General features: G+C 38.0%; 2 protein-coding genes across 2 annotated transcripts; both read right to left on the minus strand.

Moving 5' to 3' along the window:
- Positions 1-687: 687 nt before the first annotated feature.
- Positions 688-10314, minus strand: LOC135641575 (casein kinase II subunit alpha-2-like). Its single transcript, XM_065157033.1, has 10 exons — positions 10005-10314; positions 8229-8358; positions 6946-7140; positions 6211-6368; positions 4562-4652; positions 4372-4437; positions 2118-2200; positions 1926-1989; positions 1723-1791; positions 688-997 (listed from the first exon to the last, which is right to left on the minus strand). The coding sequence occupies exons 1-10, from the start codon at positions 10088-10090 to the stop codon at positions 938-940; spliced, it is 1002 nt and encodes a 333-aa protein (XP_065013105.1). The 5' UTR covers positions 10091-10314; the 3' UTR covers positions 688-937.
- Positions 10315-13998: 3684 nt separating this feature from the next.
- Positions 13999-14974, minus strand: LOC135640494 (uncharacterized). Its single transcript, XM_065154966.1, has 2 exons — positions 14837-14974; positions 13999-14758 (listed from the first exon to the last, which is right to left on the minus strand). Exons 1-2 carry the CDS (start codon positions 14915-14917, stop codon positions 14309-14311), a joined length of 531 nt encoding a protein of 176 aa, XP_065011038.1. The 5' UTR covers positions 14918-14974; the 3' UTR covers positions 13999-14308.
- Positions 14975-15213: the final 239 nt, after the last annotated feature.

A 15213-nucleotide genomic window follows, 5' to 3' on the forward strand; every position in this document is an offset into this window, starting at 1 on the left:
TCTTCACCCGCATATATATTTCAGCCCATATAAATATATTTGCAGGTGCAAATAGTATCGTCATTCCATTAGATCACTCGTAGCTCAACAGTGGTTCAGACTCAACGTATCAATGAGTATGATAGGTTTAGTTTGGGCAGAATCTGAAGTTAATAATGGTTGGAATAAGTTAATGTGAATTGAATCATGATGAATGATATATTAAATATGACGAGACTCAAGTAGGAAGAAGAAATAATGTGTGAAATTATCGGGTTAATTATTAATTATCTAATATAATTAATTATCTTTAATATTTTTGATTTTTTTAATGTTTTTTATAATTATATTAGAGATTTTTTATATTTATAAAAACAAACTATTTGGTTAATTTTTTAATCATTATTTTATAATATATATCATTAAGCACAATTTATCTCATTTATCGTTGAGTAATCGATGATATATAAAAAATAAATATTTTATTTTTTATAAATATAAAAATATTTTTTAAAAATACAAAAATAATCTATAATTGACTACATGTCTAACATCATACCAAGATTTGATTATGGATCGTTGACTTTCAACAAACATACAACATGAAACAGATTCAACAATTTGCTTGCCGGACTTGAGCATCCACTGCCCGATTTAACCAAATTGGATTCATGCTTTCCGGTGCTCTAATAAATAGAATCCAGGAAATAAAAATGCAAGAACTAAGGATTTCCGAGTATACATCAAAATCAGGCATTATGACAATTGAGTGCTACAGAAGGGGAAGATAAAGGCTCGATCGGGCGGTACTACAAGCACGATACATCGTCCAAGTGCTATTAATTGTGACGAAGATCAAAGGTACATCAAATCCATAACAGTATGGGGATGAGTTCATAGCAGCAACAGAACTGCCTGCACAGCCCTCACTTTCATAGCAGCAACAGAACTGCCTGTTTTATTGGGTCCGCATCCTGCTATTCTCTGCAGCCCTCACTTGATGGAAATATGGATGCGCCTGCAAAAGATAAACAAAGCAACAATACAACATCCGTGCTGTAAAGGCTTGTGTTGATGTAGAAAGCAAGCACAATCAGGCTTTTAGAGAAAGATAATAACATAGTTGTTCATAATAAGGTTTATTATCTTTGGATGACAATCTCAAGCAGTACATAGACCAATATGGTAATGAATGTATCAGATGTACCATCCTATGTCGGTCAATACATGCCGGGCACTGGTCTTATGTTCTTATCAATATTTAAAACATTGGTTCATAGGCCTGAGTTCCCCTCATGATAGATCCTTCATATGCATTTGGCTCTCTTCAGGAATTGTAGTAATGAAATTTCCTATTAGCAGTTTTGCAACCAATTTAATTCAATCACAAGTTTTTGCAATCACTTTTCGGAGAATGATTCATAAAAATCCTTTAAACCCTTATCTACAGTCTTTAACTAAGTTGGTTTCACACTGTAAAATTCATAATCACACTTTGACAAATTAAATCCTCTTTCCAGGATTTCCTACAGTCTACTATGGCTGAAATTTTTTTTATTAACATAGTCTCTCCAAATATTCTTGGAAAAAAAAAAATTCAACTGAAAATATGCTGCCTGTAGATGTTACAATGTCAATCAACAAAATTGGGCATTACATGCAGGATTCTCAATCATAATCAGCAGCACAATAAGGGTTCATTTGGAATAAAAGCAATATCTTATATGAGTTCAGAAATACTACCATTGCTTCTCGCGCTGTGAGCCTATCCTGGTGATCATATTGAAGGAGTTTATCAAGAAAATCTATTGCCTGCATGCAAATTTTCAGCCATAGTCACGATGGAGGGCTATTGGGAATGATGATAACAAAAGAAGGCAAAAGTAGATATCTAAAGGCCAAAGTATATTGCACATTAAAGCTACAAAAGAAGCACAAAATAAGACCTCTGGAGAAACAAGATGCTGATTGTCTGCATTGATAAATTTAGACCATGGTTTCCTGCTATGCCTGCAGCAAAAAAAGCAAGACTATGATATTGGGATAAAAAATGCAAGACTCCATCCCACTGGGAGTATAGTACGTCACATATAAACAACCACTATCTATCATGTCCACATGAAGAAACACAATCATACCTTCCAACAAGAGCATCAAGCTGTGGATCAAGCTCTAGACGGTACTTGTTAAGATATGCATTGAGTTCATCAGTACCAAGTACCTGAAAAATGAAAATAAGAATTGACTCCAAACCAACCCATATGGTTCTCCTGAAAAATACAAACTAATACACAATAAATCTTGATTACATTTCAACACGACCATCCATGTCTCTCAACTCTCAATTACCTAGTCATATTCTGTTCCTTCCATCTTGAAAACCCATGTCCCCTCAGTATCAATGCAGCCAGGTCTATAAAGGGTCAGCTCTAGTCTAGTTTGCATTCATATTAAATTCAGGTTATTTTGGTCTAAGGTTTAATATTATGGTCCAATACCAGTTTCAATACCTTATCGGACTGGTATAGTACCAAGATACAATCTTATATCATCCAATACGAGTAAAAAAAAAAAACCAAATCATATGGACCAGTATCAACCCTTGGTGGGACCAGCATAAACCACTTGGTATCACAAAGCAGGGATGGGTGGGATCACATGTCGGAAATGGTTAAAGTCCCAGTTGAAATGGTTAGTTGAGTATACACAGAAATTTCAGCAACAAGTGGCTCAGTGGCTCCATCACCTGCACAATCACAAAGTGGGATGCGTCATCACATATCGGAATTAGTATACCTTAACCTTACACTCTTGGAAGGAGAAAGATGAGGCCTCCTTGTTTAGAAAGTGAAACCAAAGAAGATCTACCAGATACCATGTTTCAAAACTGCTTTAGAAAGTGATGATACATTGGCAGGCCCATACCAAGATGCACATGGTAGTTAAATGTCAAAGTGGTTCTGGAAGGGGAGGATGAATGAAGAAGAAGAAGAAGAAGAAGAAGAAGAAGAAGAAGAAGAAGAAGAGAAAAGGAAATATTTTATATAATAACATCCTTCTCAGGTTCAGTGGCTAAACAAAGAAAAGTACACCACAAATAGTTGCAGCTCTGGCATCACATACATTCTAATGGAGTTAATGAACAAAGCCTTATGAGATACCAGATTATAAAGACAGTAAGGTCACATTAGCAATTTGATCAATAATAAGATCATAAAATTTTTAAAAACCTTCTAATTATATCTTCTAATTATAATGCAACCACATTTCTGGAATGACACTTGATAAATAGGTCAATGAAACCACCACAAATGCTGATAGGATTGGGTCCTTTTGTATTAGCAACAACTCTACATGTGTTTGGTGTGATGAACCTGTTGAATCTATCGCTCACCTATTTTTTCAATGTTCTTATGCTAAACGGGTGTGGGATCTTATTCATTCCCATGATGCTATGGCAATCAAAACCTTGATTGCTACTTCTCTTTGGTACCTTTGGAAAGCATGAAATGATAAACTTTTTAATAACACACAAATACAGCCCTTCACCCTACTGTGTAGAGTTGTTGCTGCTGCTTATACTGTGTTGACAATTGCTATCCCTGAGGGAAATAAGAGGAAACAAGAAATTCTTGTCAAATGGATCCCTACACAAAAGGGCTGGATGGATCTTGGGACCACAAGGATTTAGGGGGAGTAGGATTTATTATCAAGGACACTAATGGATTACTTTTAATCTTTGGATGCAGGCAGCTTGTAAGAAGGAATAATATATACTGTGAGGCTTGGGCAATTAAGGAAGGGATTCAAGCAGCTTTGCGGGCTGGCATTCAAAGATTATTAATCGAGACATATTCTCTTACAATTGTCAATCTAATTTCCAACAAGATTGACCCCCCAAGGGGAGTTTTGAATATAATTAAGGATACATTTTTCTTATGTACTCAATTTTTGGAATGGAAGATTACCAATATCTATCAGGAGGGAAATCAACCAGCAAATTAGCTTGCAAATCATGAAAGAATGCAAGCTGACACTGTTATTTGGCAGGCTGAACTGCCTTCTGTCTTAGAGATGTTGGTTCGCAATGATGCGAACAGCAGTGGTTGTATCAGACTTGGTTAAGTTTTAATATATTTTTAATTTTCTTTGGTAAAAAAAAAAAAAACACCACAAACTGCATCAAGTACAATAGGCTAAAATAACAAGTTGTCATCTAGTACAAATTCACTTCTGATCAGAATCTGAATATTTATTTAATAAGTTTCGAAATTTGGAAAGAGAATCAACATACAAGTTCAATGAAATTTTCTGTTAAAAGCCAATGCAAATAAATTGCATTGAATAACCTTACATCCAAAGCAGAAAGAACAAAGTTTAACTGATATTTACCTTAGCAATTTTAACAAGCTGATCATGATTGTCATGACCATAGAAGAAAGGTTCCTTGCGAAATATCTGTAATCAAACAGCAGAGATGTGTAAACCATATACAGTTCTTAGTGTTGATTGCAGTGTGCCTTAATAGTGTTCAAAAGACTAAGCATTTCATTAGATAAATTTTCCAACAGAGATCACTTACCATTCCAGCAAACATGCAACCAAGACTCCACATGTCCAGTGAATAGTCATAATCTTGCAAGTCAACCAGGAGCTCAGGACCCTTGAAGTATCTGGATTCCAACAAACTCATTTAAGTACATTACTAGAGTTTAGTCTAAATCTAACAATTAGACATGTTTAGGAAACATCCATGATAAAGAATTCATCTTATATTTCATCATTTTGGTTGTACGAGGTCATACAGATTGACATTTAGAAAGAAAGGTTCCAGATAGTCATGGCTATCTAAATGTCCGGCTGGTTCCTAAGGCAACATCAACTCATAAATAGAGCAGTAATTCCAGATAGTCACGGCAGTGATTGCAAAAGGCGCTCGGGCGCTCGCCTAGGCGCTCGGGCGAGGCGAGGCGAGGCCCGAGCGCCTCGCTAATGTCCCAGGCGGCGCGCTTCAATCAGGCGCCGCCTGGGCGCTCGCCCGAGCCCAGGCGCTGGGCGCTTCGGGCGAGCGCCTGGGTAAACCGAACCAGAATTTTAGGTCTGGTTCGGTCCTGGTTCGGTTGTTAGTTGGTTCAATCGAACCAACTAAACCGATATAACCCCAACCCTAACCTGCTGTCGCTGCCGATCCCGATCGCGATCTCGTCGCTCGCTGCCGCTGCTCCCGCTGCCGTTGTCGCTGCTCGCGCCTCCCGCGAGCCCTCTCACTGCTCGCGCCTCCCGCGAGCCCTCCTGCTGCTCGCGCCTCCCGCGAGCCCTCTCGCTGCTCGCGTCTCCAGCGAGCCCTCCCGCGAGCCTTCCCGCTGCTCGCGCCTCCCTCGAGCCCTCTCGCTGCTCGCGCCTCCCGCGAGCCCTCTCGCCTCCTGCGAGCCCTCCCGCGAGCCTTCCCGCTGCTCGCGCCTCCCTCGAGGCCTCCTGCTGCTCGCGCCTTCCGCTCCCTTTCCCTTTCCCGCTGCCGCTGCCGCCGCTCACCGCTGCCGCCACTGCCACCGCCGCTCGCCGCCGCTGCTGCCGTCGCTCGCCGCTGCTTCCTCGTTTCTCCGTCAGCAGGTTTATACTGTTAATGTGATTATATTTATTAATTATATTATATATTTTTATATTTTTATTTAAAATTTTAAATAATTATATTTATTAATTATATTTTATATTTTTATATTTTAGCGCCTCGCTTCGCTCGGGCGAGCGCCTGGGCGAGCGCCTAGCGCCTCGGGCGTTTTTGGACCTTGGCGCCTTTTGGCGCCTAGCGCTTTTTAAATCACTGAGTCACGGCTATCTAAATGTCCAAAACATGATAAAGTTGGACTTCAGACTCATTACTGTTTAAGATGTTACAAGAATCTAAGAAGAAATAAAGGTTGCTGCTTTCTTAAAAACTCAAACATGAGGCACCAGTCAAGAATCTTCAGAAAGTTGAACAAGAAGAACAACTAAGACAAAAGACGCACTAACAATAACAATTAGATCTTTGAATATCAACATTCATTAATCTTCCTTCTTACTCAGTGCCATTTTTATTTCTATTTAATGCTAAAATGTCATAATTGGCCTTGTTCTGCATAAAAAATTAGCAAAGTAACTGACCTCAGAAAAAGGCAGTAAGTCATTTCTTATGTTTTCCCTTAATTGCCAGATAAAAGGATGATAAAAACTTTAGCATGTGATACCTACCTTGATGCTACACGAACATTGTACTCCTTGCCAGGATGATAAAACTCAGCAAGTCCCCAGTCTATTAGCCTGAGTTTCCGTAGTTCATGATCTATCATGACATTATGGGGCTTGACATCTCTATGCATGATTCCTTGAGAATGGCAGTAATCTAGTGCCTACAAGTGCCACAAAGCAGTATAAAGTTCACAAGGCATGTGAAGATAAATAAATCTCGAGAAATAGTCGAGCAACCCAGAAGTAGGACAATGATTGCATGTGTGTACAAGTTCAAAGTTATTTGCAGAATTGGTTACACCTTTGTACTCTCCTATTCTACAGCTAAAATATATGCTGAGCAATGATGCCCACCAGCTGCATCAACAAATGGTCAGACTGAAAGATTAAACAATATATCCAAGTTTACGTATACATCTTATAAGATTGATAGAAAAGTCCAAAAGCTGAAATATCACTACCAGATAAGGTGGAAGCCAATTCTTTTTGAACCATAAACAACAAATGACAAACTAACATCATTCTCATGAATGAATCTATCAAGAAAATTACATTAGATCTCATGATCAAAGTTCTTCAATGCGATAGCTTACTTAGCCTAACAATGACTTGCAAAGGAAGATAGCTCCCAAACACTGGTTGGCTCTCTTATGGCTTTCATAATTTTTTAAACCTTAGGACAAACAAGCATATAAATAAGGCATGCAGAGTTGTTTTGAAAAGGGGCAAGAGAGAAACCTTGAGAAGCTCATAAATATAGTATCGTATGTCATAATCCGTCAATGTAGGGTACAAGACTTTGAAGTCTGTACTGTTAACATATTCAAATATCAAGCTAGGAGTTTTTGAATGCTGATCTCTGACAATATCAAAAAGCTTCACAATATTTGGGCCACCACAAATGTTCTGAAGTATTTTTATCTCCCTCTTAATCTGCAAAAAGATGTAAGAAAAACAGTTTAGAAAGAACAATGGAGATAAATCGGTTTAGCCACAAACTTTTATTCTCATGGTAGCATAACTGCAGCAACTGATAAAAGATGACAGTAAAACACAATTACTACTTAAAGAAAAGAATGGGAAGGAAGAACATTTTCATTTGAAGAGTATGTGAAAAAAGCATGGTGGCATTCTTAGCAAGAACAATCTTACTAAAGAAAGGGAAATAATCAATATTTATCTCCATTCATTCTGATCCAGAGAATATGACAAAGAATAACCTTACAAAATATTATATAATCAGATTGTTTCATGTGTGTGGATATTTGTCAACGAATACACTAGATATAAATACTGCATTTTACTAAGTTCTTCGGGAGCTAAAACCATCACCATGACTAGCAAGAATGAAAATAAGAGAAGGGCGAAAGAAAACAGATGAATAAATTGTGTTACTATCCACTAGATCTACAAATTTTTGGACAATACGGACAGGGAAAACATGACTTATCTTTCATCATAATAAGAGACAAGGAGAACAATAGAAAAATGACAAGTGTAAAGTGGAAATTGGTTTCATAAAATCATGTAATATAGCTTCCTAAAAACATATTAAGCAAAGAAAAGAAAAATAAATATAAGACAGCTAAAATTCAAGAGAGCTTATTAATTTATGAGAACACCAATGAAACATTTTATTTACTTTGATCGGCAAGTCATGTCTTGTCACGTATTCTGCAAGACTCACATTATGGATGGTCAGACAGCAATCGTTCTCTGGAGTTTCGTTTCAGCTTATATATTTCATTGATATAAAAAGAAGAGAGTTATAAATGATACGAGTAGGTCCCATCCGACTTTCTCTTTGCCGAACTAAATTCCAGGTGACCATCAGACTAACTGTTCGTGTTATATAAGACATCAATGTGGTTACTTTTTCCATGAACAATAGAAAGTTATTAACAAACAATAGGATATATTTCTTTTTCCAGTAATTTTTTGTAAAGGACCTGTACATTAAAAGAACACTAAAGATAAAAAATGCAATAATAGCACATGAGAACCAACATATGAATCAATACCTTCTTTTTCTTCACAGGCTTTAGGATCTTGATGATGCATCGCTCATTATTGGTTACATTAATGCCTTCAAAGACCTCACTGTACTTCCCTCTTCCAACTTTCCTCACAACCTCATAATCATCCTGATTCCTGAAGAAAAAAGTATATTTTGAACTTTGTTTAGCATAATTCATCTTCCAAGTGAATACAAAAAATTATTTCTTGTCATTATCATCATCGGTGATGATTCTGAAAATCTGAAGAAAACACCGCACAAGCAGCTAATGAAGCAAGTACCATATAACTAGTTGCTCTTTTTACAAGAATTCTTAATAGCTTAATACACATACAATGAAATGTGCAAAAATCCAAAAAAATAACCAAAAGGGAATCTAGGGCATGTCAATGGATCATTACTCCGGACAGAAAGGTTATTTATATGCAAATTAAGTAAAAAAGAAATACAGAATGGCTGGTTGTTAGTTGTGTATAAATTAATCATTGATACATATACAAGCTTCATAACTAACAAGTTATCAAATTCCTGTATATGCTGACATTTCAATTAAAAAACTAGTTTACATATCAAATTAACATTCTAAGTTTCAAGAACTATAAACTAGAGTAGATGGGATTAGTGTTTGATTAAATGAAGTATGAAGAAGCTAGAGAAAAGAAATGTAAACCATGCAGCTCACTCGAGAAGGAAGTATCTTCACTTCTCCAAATACTGCTGCTGAAGGATTTTGATCTTCTGTTATGGATAGTAACTTGACTTGGCAAAGTGAAATTCATACTGAAAATTTGACTTTGATCTTCTAAGGCTTGATCAATTACTAGAACCGTTGAATTTCTTAATTGACCTTACAAAAACCAATGATCCGTGGTTCTACACCATGCAGTCATTTGTCCCATGAGTCATGCCAAGATCAGAATAGATTTCATGAGTGGTTTAGCAGATGCTCTTTCCACAAATTCAAGCAGATCTTTGAGTCTTTGGACTAATAATAATGTATGTTCTATATTCCTTCCCCTCTATAAGAAGTTTACCAATTTTCTTGGACAAGAATGATTCCAGAAAACTGATATATAGATACTTATGCCTTTAACTTTTCCATTTATTTTTCTGTCAATATCTCCAATGCATAAAAGCAACAAATGCAAAATATTAAACATTTCACTTTTTTGGTTGGTTGTCACAATCTTCAGGCACCTTAGTACTCCTGCTTCAATCATAAGTTACCTGAAAAGCAGTTTGCAACAATGGTACTGGTAATGATCAGGTTTTGAAACCATCGTTTAGCATCCACAATGTCCAAGTCGTGTATGATTATTCAATTTAAACTTTTAGATCTAGCAAAACAAAAGAAATCTGAAACGAACATCTCTGTTATGTTATTTTCTATTCTCTCTATCACGTGGCCCAGGAAAACTAGTGCTTTTAGCGTTCAATTCGTTCTTCTTCCTAAACCTGTTACATTTCCTATCATCCACCTTTTTTCTCCCGAGGTCAAGTTTTTCTTTCCCCAAACAAAAACCCTTCCTTCAATCGATGCTCATGTATTTCCCCCTCTCTCACGTAATAAAAAATAAAAAAGAATACCGACATTAAATAGGCAAATCAAAGTGGACAATCATCAATCCACACGCAAGACACACGTTAGAAGCAAATCCACATGCATCGGGTAGCTCGGCTGCCCAAATCGGTGCCAGATCAAGAAAGAGAACACCGCAAAGAGGGGACATATAAATTAGGGCTAAATCCACGGCTAGGCTTCAGAGAATCCAGCTCTTACCCCCATTGAACGGTGAGCGACTCGTAATCCCAGTAATCCTTGGGCCGGAGAACATTAACGTCGGTATATACCCGGGCTTTCGACATGGCAGCGCAAAGGCCTCACGTCGGTATATACCCGGCCTCCTCCTCGTCCTCCGAAGACCTTGCCGATCGCAAAGGCGAGAGGCAAATCGGGAGGAGAGGGGAAATCTTAACAGCGATCGCGTGTAGCTTTCACGAGCGGGGGGCAAAAACGAAGAGTAAAGGAGAGGGCGACGGCGAACCGAACACGAGAGCTAGGGGAAGGCCAATGTGGGCGCCGGTGGGTGCGACCCACGGAATCCAAAGCTCGGATCGCTAGGATGGCTCGCCCTCGCTAAGATTCCCGCATGTGACTCGTTCACGGATGAGCCGTGCCGAGCCGATAAAAATCTGGACCGGTCCTGCGGTTTGATTCGAGTTGAACCCAAACCGAACTCAGTGCAAGCTAATTGCGACTTGGCAAACCCACCCTGCGCGGGGCCCATTTTAAGTCACCAGACGCCGAAACGAAAGGGACCAAAAAGAAGCACCGCTTTCGACACCCACGAAGAAATCAACGATACCGCCCTCGTCGGCACATTGGAATGACGGGATTAACGGTGGTGATCGTCTGATGAGTTGGGTTTGTTTTGTGGGCTCCTTTTGGGAAGTAAGCGGCAATTCTAAAAAACGGAACCCCCATGCGCCAATCACGAGATCGAGAAGGTAATCGCCGGGAACGCCGTACCACCCGCGTCTCGCCCTCCTCCCTTTCCGCCTCCTGTTCCACCACCTACGGGCTCCGCTCTCCGGCGACGTCTTCGAGCCCTCATTGCCGCAAGCGAGAGCTTATACGCAATCCCATGTTCTCTCTTCCAATCTCAGGAGGTGGTCTCGCCCTCCGCTTCCACCGCTTCTTCTGCGAGATCCTCTCGGAATGAGTTCGTAAATTGGTATCTTGACATGATCGATCGAGGAACGCCCGGTTCGATCAATGCCGGGGCCGTATTCACCTCCGTTGACATCTCGTTATTGCGCGACCTGCCCCCCATTTATCCATTCCCGAGTAAGCTTGCATTTTTTCGGTGGTTTCTTGTTAAAATTGGTTCAGTATCTTAAAAGTTAGGTTCTTTTTTAAGATTTTCGATGTCTGCAAGAATTCTGAATCGTGTAGCGCACTCAATAGTTCTTGATCTTGAGCTTTAAAGGGAGGTGCGGTTGATAGAGTATCTCTTTAGGATTTCAGGGTTTAGTTTGTAAAGCTAATAGCCAGGAAGGTGTCAGGTATCTTAGCTGGTAAAGACTTTGACAGTTTATTATAAATTCTGGACTCGAATCTCATCTTTACCAATTACCTTTTGCAAAAGAACAAGACAAAAAAGAAAGAAACAGTAAGCCTTATCCGGATGTTGAATGTTATTCAAATCAAACTTTTCAATTTCGAAAGATACCGCCTGCTACCGGGTGATACCATCAATTGGGGCTGTTTCCGCCTCATTATCATGCGAAATTGATCGGTGATGGTCGATTTCGATCGTCGTCGCCCGCTATATGGCGATATTAGTTGAAGAAGAGGGAGAAGAAAAGGGAGAACCTGGAGATCTGGCACCACTCTCCCTCAACGATCCCGATCCATCACCGACCTCCCTGACCAGATGCCATAGATGAGATGTCGCTTCGTTCTTGCCTGAGGCGACGAGGCCTTGGCGTCGTCGGCAACTTCTCCTCATCTGCGCGGGGAGAAGAAGCCTCGGTGACGTCGCCCTTATATATATATATATATGTATGTATATATGTATGTATATATGTATGTATATATGTATATATGTATGTATTTATATATGTATATGTATGTGTATGTGTATATATATATATGTATATATATATACATATATACATATGCATATACATACACATATAAACATATACATATATACACATGCACATACACATACACATATACATTTATATATACATATATATATATATACATATATATATATATATATATATATACATACATATATATATATACATACATATATATATATACATACATATATATATATACATACATATATATATATACATACATATATATATATACATACATATATATATATGGTACAAAATTACGAACCTTGATTCAAAGCCTAAAATTAGGAATATCTGAATGGTGGACTACGAATAGAATACTAGAGCCTATGAATGTCTGTATGGTGGAGTTGATTTTACCTGAGATGTTGAAATTTTGAACTCGCAACCATCTATGTATGGGAGATACCCTTTCTTATTTTGTGCCGAAGCATTTGTAATGCACAAGCCGAAACAGCTGAAATCTTGCATGTTAATGTCTTATATCATATTGTGAATGTGAAATTATAGCATGAATTGTTGTGACTCAGATACTGATTGCTAACCACATACTAGAAAATATCGTAAGAAAATGCGACTGATGATCAGGCTTCAATTTTGCTTTGCTTCTGTGACAGCAAGGCATCAGTGATTGTCTAGAATCTAGATAACAAGGCTTCTGCAGTAGAACATTATGCTTTCTCCTTTCTCATATGAGTGAGCAGCTGAATTATGATTTGTATCAAGAGATTCAAAGCTAAAGCTTATCTTGCTTCGGAATTATCTTTATTTCACATAGTTTAACTTGTCTTTTAAGCTCCATTCTAACTAACTCAATTCAGTAGGTTTTCTTTTTAAATTTGGAATGCAGGAACATTAAATGATATTCTTTCTGGTAATTTTTTAATTCATATATCATTTTTTTACTTCATTCTTGTTTCTATGGATTACATATCTCATTTACATGGCAAGCTTGCAGAAAGTAAGCATTCAAAAACAATTGGCTAACTCCTATCAGAATTTTCTGCTGTCAGTTGTATTCTCCAAAATTTTGCAAGATGCTCAGATAGTAGACTTTAGATATGGTATGTTTAGCAACATCAGTTTCTCTATTTGTATTGTCTAGGATAATGCCTTCAGAAAAGTTGTAAATAGGATTAAAGAAATATAATTTAGGTTTTGATATCATTGTTATTACATGTAAACTTGAAGTTAGGAATTATGAGTTCTTTTTTCTGTAACAGTATGGTTCTTGATGCTTCTTATACTGCTGCATCATAAGTATTTTGCTGGTATATGTGGAATACATTTTGATTTAATATTTTCACTATGACAGGAAATTGATAATACTGTTCTTAAGGTGGTTTTTTCATGTAATCAGTCTGATATGAATCGGCCTTTAGATTATGAAAACAAGGCCTTGCCTCTGAATGATAAATAAGGAAATCTGTTCAAATTTTGTAGAAGGATTCCTTATCAAAGAGCAGTAGAGCACTCAGTGGGCTTATGACTTTATCTTAGTAATTAGAGAGAGAGAAAGAGAGAGAGAGAGAGAGAGAGAGAGAGAGAGAGAGCTGTGCCTTTCTCTGGTTCTTCTTATGGCAGTGGAGAGAAGTAGTTTCTTCTCAGATTGCACAGGCATGGGTGCAGTTTGATGATGAAAATTTCTTGTTATTCTTCAATTATTCCTCCATTTTAGTAAAAGAAGAGCAAGATTGGTAGATGACTTTACATGTCTGGTTGGGCAATATATGATTTTTTCTCCTAATTCAGGATAGCACTTTGCTAAATCAATTAGAGATATGATCTTCTGTATGCTTTCATGCATTAATATTATTACAAGTACCAAATAATGACAATATGTTTCACTTTCATAGTTTGAAGCTTTTGGATAAATGTCACAACAAGTTTGAAAAGTAATGCATATTGTAATATATAACTTGCTGTTGGATTAGAATTTGTTGGCTGCCATATCAATTTTGTATCTTGCTAGATACCAAGACTGCAGAAAAAAATTTCTGAAGAAACATGTTCCTTGATCTGTCCATTGACTCTAACTTGAATCTAAATTGAAAATGCAATTCTGTATGCAAAGTATGCTTGGACAAATGCATGCATATTTGGTAGCCCCTGCATCCTGCTTCTTCAGAATAGTTTGTCATTTGAAAGTTGCTGGTGATTGAGAGATCGATAGGTTTTACATCATCCAATAAACAACTTAGTACATCATTTAGAGAATGTACTTCTAGCATTGATAATAGTTTAAGCTGCTAAGGCCTTCTAGTTCCAATTATAACGTGCATCTCTCCTCTGTTAATTCTAGCTTATTGTCTTTTCTGCTTATACAGATTCACTGCTCACCATCTTCAACTCTACAGGGCAGTTTCCCATCTAAATTGGTTGTCTCTGACAACCACAAATGATATCTCATTGCTTTGCATAAAGCAATCATGTCATGTTCATGCCCAAACATTGAGAAAACCAAGTACGCTGCTTTACACCATCCTGTCTCATTTGTTCCTCAATCTTGAATCCACTATGCCTATCATGATTGAACCTCATATCAATCTCAGGAACCTGGAACAGTCCTGATCTGTTGCCATTTTGTTTTGTAGTTCCAGACTGTGTTGAAGATGAAGAAAAACTAGATCCACAATCTGAAGCAGTTGATGTTTCTTTTCGTCGGGTGCTGCTTCCGGTTGCAAGCGTCAGCTGTAAGTCGCTTTCCTGGTAAGTCTCCAACACCACATTTCTATGTTGCTTTCCACTGAATTGTTCTGCCGGCAGCTCCAGATCAAGTGCCCTGCAATGTTCGTCCAGTTGGATCTTCTTGTTGGTGTTCTTCATTTCTCTCATCAGCAGATGCTGAACTTGGTATAGACGGTGGAGTTCATGCACCTGGATCAGGCAGCCGATAGAATGGAGTCAGCAGCAGTTTCCTCATGACTTGTCCGAATTGAAGGCACAAGAAGCTACCTGTTGTCGAAAGGCAGTTTCCTGCTTCAAGATGGCCATCTTCAAGTATTCTTTGTCATGCTGCTTCATGTATCTCCCCATTGGCCTTCAAATTCTATCTTCTGATGTCTTCAGAGTGGTGTTGTGGTGCTTTGGCAAGTTAAAGCCACAAGATCATGCATCCTTGCTTTCCCTGCCTTCACGGTATCTCATCTTGCAATCAAATTCACTACTGTGGTTGTTCTGTTGAATTGAATTTGACTGCCAAAGGTGATCAAGTTTCAACCAACAAAGCTACTGTTATTTTTTATCGAATTCCTATATAAGCATACATGGAGAAAATAATTCAATTAATATGCATGCCTTATGCAGTTTTTTGACATGCAATTATATTAGGT

Source organism: Musa acuminata, chromosome BXJ3-6 (assembly GCF_036884655.1).
Source record: "Musa acuminata AAA Group cultivar baxijiao chromosome BXJ3-6, Cavendish_Baxijiao_AAA, whole genome shotgun sequence".
Taxonomy (NCBI): Eukaryota; Viridiplantae; Streptophyta; class Magnoliopsida; order Zingiberales; family Musaceae; genus Musa; species Musa acuminata.

Coding starts and splice junctions, on each gene's coding strand:
- LOC135641575 (XM_065157033.1), bottom strand. CDS start 10,090: ATGTCGAAAGCCCGGGTATATACCGACGTTAATGTTCTCCGGCCCAAG. Junction 2,201..4,371: donor AGCTTGTTAAAATTGCTAAG/GTAAATATCAGT, acceptor TTCATTTTTCAG/GTACTTGGTACTGATGAACT. Junction 1,990..2,117: donor CTTGATGCTCTTGTTGGAAG/GTATGATTGTGT, acceptor TTTTTGCTGCAG/GCATAGCAGGAAACCATGGT.
- LOC135640494 (XM_065154966.1), bottom strand. CDS start 14,917: ATGGGGAGATACATGAAGCAGCATGACAAAGAATACTTGAAGATGGCC. Junction 14,759..14,836: donor AAACTGCCTTTCGACAACAG/GTAGCTTCTTGT, acceptor TGCCTGATCCAG/GTGCATGAACTCCACCGTCT.